This window comes from Engraulis encrasicolus, unplaced genomic scaffold (assembly GCF_034702125.1).
Source record: "Engraulis encrasicolus isolate BLACKSEA-1 unplaced genomic scaffold, IST_EnEncr_1.0 scaffold_421_np1212, whole genome shotgun sequence".
Classification (NCBI taxonomy): domain Eukaryota; kingdom Metazoa; phylum Chordata; class Actinopteri; order Clupeiformes; family Engraulidae; genus Engraulis; species Engraulis encrasicolus.
This window is the reverse complement of record NW_026945722.1, coordinates 2,217-11,409: the sequence shown is the minus strand read 5'-3', so window position 1 is coordinate 11,409 and position 9,193 is coordinate 2,217. Positions and strand designations below refer to the sequence as shown.

General features: G+C 42.0%; 1 protein-coding gene across 1 annotated transcript; it reads left to right on the top strand.

The window, feature by feature from the left end:
* Positions 1-597: 597 nt before the first annotated feature.
* On the top strand, positions 598-8,656 carry LOC134444004 (lipid scramblase CLPTM1L-like; the record flags this gene model as incomplete). Its single annotated transcript, XM_063193494.1, has 7 exons — positions 598-1,145; positions 1,387-1,481; positions 1,920-2,109; positions 4,627-4,769; positions 5,870-5,948; positions 6,662-6,779; positions 8,562-8,656. Coding segments are annotated over exons 1-7 (885 nt in total), but the record flags the coding sequence as incomplete, so codon positions are not given.
* Between the last annotated feature and the right edge of the window lie 537 nt (positions 8,657-9,193).

The following is a 9,193-nucleotide window of genomic DNA, read 5'->3' as shown; positions in this document are numbered from 1 at the left end:
CGTTGAAATGAATGGCAATAGTGACGTCATTTGCTCTATACAGGGGCAGTCATGTGCGGTTAGAGCGTCACACTTGTGGCCCAAAGGTTGCCGGTTCAACTCCCGACCCGCCAGTTTGATGGGAGGAGTAAACAGTGCTCCCCCCCATCCTCCTCCATGACTGAGGTACCCGCATGGTACTGTCCCGCCGCACTGCTCCCTAGGGGCGCCATTGGGGGCTGCCCCCTTGCACGGGTGAGGCATGAATGCAATTTTGTTGTGTGCAGTGAACACTTGTGTGCTGTGGAGTGCTGTGTCAGAATGACAATGAGAGTTGGAGTTTCTCAGCTGGGCTTTCACTTCACTTTCATACAGAATTCTTTATGGATATCTGAAATGACTATTATAGGAGGAATGTAGTTGCTAAATTTGACTGGGCAAAACGGAATTACAGATAATCTGCAACACATACCAGTCTGGCTAAATGTGCCATATGAGCGCTCTGCGAATAGAGGATGGTTATGGGAGTGTATGGGATAATGGGAGGGGCTGGAGCTCTCATTCTGCATCTGGCCTTACACGCAGTGCACGCATGCCCAGTAGACGAACACGCCTACACCAGGAAATGGACGAAGGAAGTCATTTTTCCACGCTGATAATTTTGTGTCAAAAATCCAAATTATTTGTACTCGGATAGTGCATGCGTTATGATAGGTTCTTCGTTCATATAAATGTGTAGTTTCTGCCCTGCGTGTTTGTTTGTTTATCATTTGCAATGACGTAGATGAACATGCTACAGTGGGCTACGCTGTTGTAGCCTCCTCCATCGGTACCATGCACTAACGACGGATTCAGACTGGAGAAATGAACACACCGGCATTTATAATTATTTCTCGTATTTATACACATATTTTCTTTTCTAGCACATAGTTCGCCGGCTGTCACTTGCAGTTTCAGTATTTTCTCCCTTTGTGTACACTCTCGGAGACCAAGGAAGAAAGATGTTTCACAAAACGTCTTTTACAACCTTAATCATTGGCGTCTTTATTGTGTACGTCCTACATACTTGCTGGGTGATGTATGGCATTGTATATACCAAGCCGTGTGAAAATCCCAAAAGCGAAAGCTGCATCAGCCCGTATTTGACAGGAAAACAACGACTGGAGGTAAGCGCGCCTTTCTCGACTTCTTGTTTCTGTGTTTGACTCAGGGGAAATGTAATGTAATTGTGACTTCTATCCTCAAAGCAAAATGATCAATTCAGGTGCATTCCTGCCTGATCATGTTTGATGATTGACCATGTTGATCGTCAAGAGCACGAATTTTGACTGACACGTCATGTTTAGTGGAGCGCTCGCAGCTGGAGTTGATTCCTAGGCTACTTTGACATTTCACCCCGTCTTGCAGCTCAGCGTGTACACTGCCGTGCGACACAACGCAGAAGGGGGCCACACACTCATTCTGAAAGAGGAGGATTTCGATTTGCATTCCAAATTTGAGAGGTAAGCCGATGTACTTGCGAATAGGCCACCACAATTATAAATAAATAAATATCGTAGGCCTACATGTTGTCCTTTTGTTTGGGGAGAATATAGGGAAACATCACTGTTCAGTAAAATCAATGTAGAATGACATTATTTACACACACATCAAATAGATAGATAGATTTGTCTGTCTTTGCAGAAAGTTGTTCTGTGCTATAGCCAGTGCAGCTGATAGTTACAAAAGCAGAAAAAACACAAATAGGCCTACAATCCCTCACCCCCCCACCCCAAACACACACACACACCCATGACAAAAACACAGCATGACATAGGACAGGAAAAGACCCCCTCATATGTTATATAGAATACAATGATAAAGTGCAGTTATATTACAATCTTAAATGATGATTTCCCATAACATCCTGTACCGTACTATCTTGTTTTGTCATCCTGAAGGCAGGTGAACATCAGCTTGCCTAAGAAGACTCGTAAGAATGGCACCCTGTATGCCCTGGTGTTTGTGCACCAAGCAGGGGTGTCTCCCTGGCAGGACCCCCGGCAGGTGCACCAGGTCACCCAGCTCACCACCTACATGCTCCCCAAGCCACCGGAGGTCAGCCTCATCGCAGGCCAAGAGGAGCCCAGTGTGAGTAATAATAATAATAATAATAATAATACTTTCGTTTTATATAGCGCCTTTCAAAACACCCAAGGTCGCTTCACAAGGTATAGTGTAGGAAAGTGTGAGTGTGTGGGCGTGTCAGTGCTTGAGTGTGTGTGTGTGAGTGCATGTAAGTGAATGTGCTTGTGGAACTAGCAGCCATAAGCCTCCAGGAAGAGATGTGTCTTAAGGTGTTGTTTAAATATGGCCAGTGAAGGGGCATTCTAGCTGTGGCCGTTCAGATTGTTCCAAAGAATAGGAGCAGCTACATGGAAGGCTCTGTCACTGGTGGCCTTGAGCCTGGTACGAGGGACGACCAGCTGGCCCTTGGAGTAGTGCACTGCCACCCCCTAGCCTACATCAGAGGTGGGCAAACTAAGGTCCGGGAGCCACATGCGGCCCTCAGGGCAATTTCATCTGGCCCCCAGCGCCTTTACAAGACAACTTTCAAATCCAAAGTATCATACTCGCACCCAGTGGTTGAGTTGTAAAATCAAACCAAGGGGAATGGTCAGAGATGGATTCTGATTATTGGGGATTCGGGGGTTTCTCCACCAAGACAAAAATGAAAATATAGTCGTTAAAAGTGCAATTTTAACACAATATGTGAAGACGGGATGCCTGTTTAAGAGGGGGATGAGTTTTGACCATTTTCATTGAGGGGGATGATTTTAGACCATTTTCATTGTAGGGGGCATGGCATCCCCTCCCATCGCCCCACAACTCGAGCCCTGCTCACTCACAGCTAACATTCTTAAAGCGGCTAGGGGTCTTGGTTGGGGTTGTTAGATTAATCAAGGTCGCATCTAAATATGCAAATGTACTGGAGTGAAATAGCCAACAGCTTATGTCAGTGTACATTACAGTAGTTCTTATTATTGGCACCGGCATGTTGCCAGGGACTTCTGGACAATATTGGTCCATATTCTACACCCAGTGTGTTACTCGAGGCCAATATAATTGCCTACATCTTACATTCCCGCACTCTTCATCCATAAGTCTTGCAGGTGGGATGGCCGGTGGGATGCAGGTGGGATGGCCGATCATCATCATCTTTGGCAATGAAGATGTTCGTGCATTGACATATTACGTCAATAGGTTCATGTCCATTTCCATGAAAGATGAAGGTTTAGGAGCCCTGGTTGTAAAAACAAACAAACAAACAAAAGCAGGTCTTGTGAATCTGGGAAAAAAAGGTGTTAGAATGTGCTCATTAATGGCAGTAATGAAATCTCCAAGTTGCCTTTGTACAATACTTACACGTATATAGCAGCAGTATATAGCAGCGAAGCTCATTGTATTGGCACTGAAAGTAGTGCTACAGTACAATATGTTGAATGAGATTTGTACTGTTACAGAAGGCAAGAGGCCAAAAGCAGCTGCCCCTCCCCCTCTAACTTGTATAAAATATTTGCAGAGCCAAGCCAAACACAGACCTCTGAGTCATAAATACTACACCTCCCCTTTATCGGACAGATGATAAATGGTTTGGGTGTGTTTTACATTTTCTGACAGAAAAAAAGGAATGGTAAACTTTTCAGGGTTTTTTTGTTGAATTTGTGATTTGTTTGGCCCACGTCTATAGATGGAAAGATTGGATCAAAGTACACATACAAATTCCATGTTATAACCTTTCAAAACCTGTTATTGTACCAAATCCTTAGGTACAAATTGCTATTCACTTTTCTGGCCATGCAGGATCACATACGTACAAGCAAAGACAAAATGCCATACAGTATGTGTGTGTTCTTGCTAAACAATGATCTGCATGTTGTAAGGATTTTTTTTGTAAGAAACAAAAGGTTGGCTTCTGTGCCTCATCTTTGATTGTGTACCACTTTGTGTGTCCACTCACAAAAAGTTAAAATTACTTAAAAAAAGAATGAGGAGCAGCCAAGGCTTGTGTCTTAAAATGTATATTAAAGGGGCTCCAGGTAGGATTAAACGTTAAATGAATCATTGTCCCGAGTCAGTCGATGGTTATGTGAATCGTTCGTAAGTGAATGATGACTCTCGCGGCCACTTCCACGTTCCGCTGTCAGAAAAGCCCAAATGCAACTTTTTGACAGAGCGGTCCGAAGGATTGTCATGGGAAACACTTTTCATACGAAAAATCGCTTTACATACCGTATTCAGATTCGTATTCTGCTGGCATTCCGTGATGAAAAACATTCTCACAGCTAGTTTATTTGAACAGCATTTTTTCATTACGGTGTAGATTTTGAGACAGGCATGGCACGGACACCGCGCAAGCGACGTCGTCCTACCATGTGCCCCTTTTAAGCAGAAAAACAAAAAACAACTAAAAACGTCTGAGGACATAAATTGGAGTAACAGACGTTTCGGGCTCTAGCCCATTTTCACTGTCTGCAAACTGGAGAATGGAATGACATATGAATTGTGATGGGACAAGGTCATTTCATTATTGTATCATTGTATGGCAATATATACTTTTTAAATGTAATGAAGTGAGATGCAAGCTAAAACGCTCCCTTTCCCCAGCCCAAGGAGCAGCGTAGGTCGGAGCAGGGTGCAGAGAAACCCATATCCCACTGGCGCACGCGGCTCACGCTGAACGTGGTGTCCGAGGAGTTTGTGTTTGACCGCAACGCACTGCCGGCCGATGTGCACCGCTATCTGAAAATGTGAGTATATAGTCACTTATGCCTTAAATTGTCAGATTGCGTTACTCCAACCTGACATTTTTATGCAAAGCGGCTTAGTTCTATTTCGGTACAAGGTATTGGTTGCTGTCCCTGGAGCAATGTTAGGTGCCTTGCTCCATGGCGCTTGAGCCATGGAGAATATGGGGTTCGAACCTGCAACCTTCCAATTCCATGACCAATTCCATAATCATCATAGGTGTCAAAAGTAAAGGTAGAATTAAATTCATAGTTTAAGTCCAACACTAGCACTAGTACATCCCCTAGAAGCGGCTGGTTGATAGCAGTTCAGGTGAAACCCCAGCCAAATACATGTCAAAAAAGCCCCATTAATATAAAATGACATCTAACACGTATATTTTCACTGTTCTGATCAAAAATGAATGCCTGTCTGTGGTTTTATATACAGTAGGCTTTGCAATCTCTTGCAAAAAAAAAACTACAGTATGTCTAGTTCATTTTTGGAAACTATGCATGAACTATTCATTATGAACAATAATGAACTATGAACAAACTAGTTCATTTTGAAATGTGTGAACTGAATTTTGAACTAGTTCCTGTAGAAAATGAACTTTCCCCACACTGTCTTCACCATTAGAGGCCAGACAGGAAGCAGTCTATTGTATGCAGGACTGGATAGCAGGACTGTCATTTCTATATTTATAGCATAAATAAATATAAGTCATAATACACAGTAGCCACATTATCTAGTTCAAATATAGCCTCGCCACGTTTATGGCTCCTAACCCATGTTTTAAGTACAGTATTGGGCGATGTGAGTTTTGAAAAAGTTCATTGTATTTTGGATATGAAGAGTTTCATTGCAAAACGGTGTATAGCCATTTTGTTGAATTTTGTGAAATCTACATGTTTGTATTGGGAATTCCATTGCATTTATATAGGTTTAAAAAGTCTGTTCTCAAAATATTTGAATAGGAAGAATTCACACATAGATGATATGACTTCTGAACAGTCATTTCCAAAAATAGAATGCAAATGTCAAAAATGGTGGATACACCTTTTTTGCAACGAAACTCTTCATACAGTATATTGAATATTAACATATATTATTCCTGTACCAGACATCAGCATGGGAAGAAGATGGTGTATTTGCCATTGCTGTTTGTAGACGAGTTGAGCAACAGAGTGAAAGACTTGATGGTATGTAATCGCTTCACGTCATTTGATCTGTAATCTATGAGCATGTTAAACACGTTTTTCTCTGGAAGACAGTGTTTGCATGAGTCACTTCCCCTTTGGTTTCCTGTTGTATAAAAAGCCAGCTAAGTATTGCCATGACAAATGTTTTCCAGTAGTATTGTAGCCCATAAAGTAGTGAAGTAGTAAACCAGGTTAAGTTAAGAGGTAAATCATCTAAGAGTTTGGAGTCCTCATTTTCTTAAGAGCACAGTACTCCAGTCTCTTCTATTAGATGATTTACCTCTTAACTTAACCTGGTTTACTCCTGAACCAGCTTCTTAGTATAGACCCCTGGTCTCCTGCTGTACAATGTGACTTGGTAATGACGAGAGAGAATGACATTTGCAGCATGTATTAAGAGTGGATTAATGTAAAGTTCACGACACCCGTCGTATCCTCCCAACATTTCTTATCTGTGTTGACATTTCCGAAAAGAGCCCTTCACAATGTCGGAAAGAAATGTCAGCACTAAAATACCTGTTGGCAGCTTATAACTGGTGTGAAATTTCATATATCCCTGGCCCAGGCATAAAATTAGGCCGGTTGTATGGTTCAGCACATTGACTTGAAACACAGTTTTGCATGTTTTTGGTAGAGCACATGTGACCATAGGCTTTCTGTGTGACTGACACTTGATGCATGTGATGCGTGTGACGCTTAATGCATTCCCCCAGGAAATCAACAGCACCACAAAAGAGGTTCCACTCACAATTTCCTATGACACCATCTCACTGGGCAGGCTGCGCTTTTGGATTCACATGCAAGACGCCGTCTTCTCCCTTCAACATTTTGGTAAGGGATGCGGCATTGGAGGCTATAGCTGTTTCTCATTCGTATGCTGTGCCACTATGTTAGTACAGTTAAATGCCACACTGTGTCCCTATTCAACATTTTGGTGAGGGATGTGGAGGCTATAGCCGTTTCACATGATCTGCCTGTTGCTCTACTATGTTAGTACCGTGAGATCGCATGGTTTTAGTCTTCAACATCTTACAAACCAATTTTAGCCGAAGGCACCTGCAAAAAAGGCCTGCTGAATGCCTTGGCCCTTTTTGAGAAAATGTGCCCTCTGCCTATTAAAACCTAAATATCTCAACCTCCGAAGTACATAAAAAACGTGCAATAAGTGGCATTTAAAAGCTAGGACCCTCATTTTGAATTAGAATGTGTTCATTCAGCTCTATACCATTACCTCTATACCACATTTGTAATAAATAAGTCTCAAATCACATGAGTCTGAATGCAGCGTATAGGTCGCTCCAGGCACCAAAGGTTAAATAATACGCAGCATCAGGCTAAAATGGGTTAAGGGATGAGGATGGGGATCAGAGCTGCCCAATTTTGGGCCCGTAAGCCAAAGTTGGCCCTCAAAGCATCTTATGCCTCATCTGAACATTGGATGTTGTGTGAAACATGACGCATTTTCATCAGATTTAGGTGCGTTTCATGTTACAGGTACACCCACTATGGGACACAGATACAGATATTTTAGGAGTAGCACACGTCAGGGTGGTGGAAAAAACAGCTAATACCACTATTGTATGGATTAGATTATTGTTTTTGTTTTAGTGGATTAGGAAACAGGTCCATTGCCTGTTCAGTAATTCAGTAATGCCCCCTTGCACGGGTTAGGCATACATACAATTTCGTTGTGTGCAGTGTTCACTTGTGTGCTGTGAAGTGTTGTGTCACAATGACAATGGGAGTTGGAATTTCCCAACAGGCTTTCACTTCACTTTCACTTTAACCCCTATATTCACTTTTGTGTGTGTAATTCTGTCTGCCATGCAAAACCATTGCGCAAGAATGCAGAATGTTATTTGCAACCTTTCTTCTTGGCCTTTTGGCTTTCTCTTGTGCTTGGTGGTTGTCGTGATTGGATATCTCTGCATGCAAACACTCGTCAAAGACTGACTAGAAAATACTGTTTTCTGTTTACTGTTACTGTTACCCTTTTTTTAGTTGTTATTACCTCCGCTAAGGAGGTTATGTTTTCGGTGGTGTTGGTTTGACTGTCTGTCTGTCAGTCTGTTTGTCTGTCTTTCAGCAGGATAACTCAAAAAGTTATGCATGGATTTTGATGAAATTTTGTGGAGTTGTTGGAAATGACGAGGAACAAGTGATTACATTTCGGCAGTGATCCGGATCCAGGGATTGTTTAAAAAAATGTTCTCCTTTGCGGGATAGGGTGAATTTTGACATTCCAGTTTCTAATTCCACAGACAGAACAGAAGGCAGAAAGGCTTTTAATAAATACGGTGTAACAGTCAAATGTTCTATCAAACAGCTTCCTTGGCGGAGGTCTGCACTCTTGGAGTGCATTTCTAGTTATACATGTGTTTTTTTGCAATAGCTTGTGTCCTTGTTAGTGAAATTACAGCCTCTGCTGTTGCTTAAAGGGGTGTGCCACTATTTTGGTGCTTAATACAGTTACAATCGTTGGCCAGGGTTTATAAAGGAGGTAAAGTGTCTTATTTTTCATGTTAGGCGTTGTCTTATTTTAAGGAGGGAGTAAGTATCTTGCATGTTCAGGGAATGAATGTCCAACCTTTTCTTTTGCTCTGCCTGCTGTAGGATTCACAGAGAAGGACACAGATGAGATCAAGTCCATATTCGTGGACACTAACCTCTATTTCCTCGGCTTGACCTTCTTCGTCGCCACATTCCATGTAAGTTCGTTTCACTTCACTCATAAGGCCTCACCATACCAAAGTCAACTCTCATAGCCAACCCTTTAATACAGAAGGCTTAAAGGTGCTCTGTGTAGGATGGTGGCTGGAGTAGGTATTGCAGATATGCTGCTCATTGGAACTGTGCTGTCTACTGCCAAATTGTATCTTTTCATGTGCTAAATAATGAACTATTATTTACTAGTATGACCAAAGTACAGTACGTTTTGCAGATAAAAATGCCTAATTCTGAAAATTCAAAATCCCCATAATCACCATATTCATGTATAAAAAGTGCAATTTCCCCTGTCATAATGACTACTAAGAATTTGATGGTGGTGGTAAGCTTTTGTAAAAAAAAAGGTTATATTTGTGAATGGGCAGCATTCATTCAGGAAATTAAACACTAAGCATATTACACAATGACCCTTTAAGTGCTGGTGTTGTTTTGTTGTTAGCTATGCTCTGAACCACGTGGTCCATCAATGGAGCGTCCAAGTACAGTATGTCCATCAGTACTTTCTACAATTCCATTTT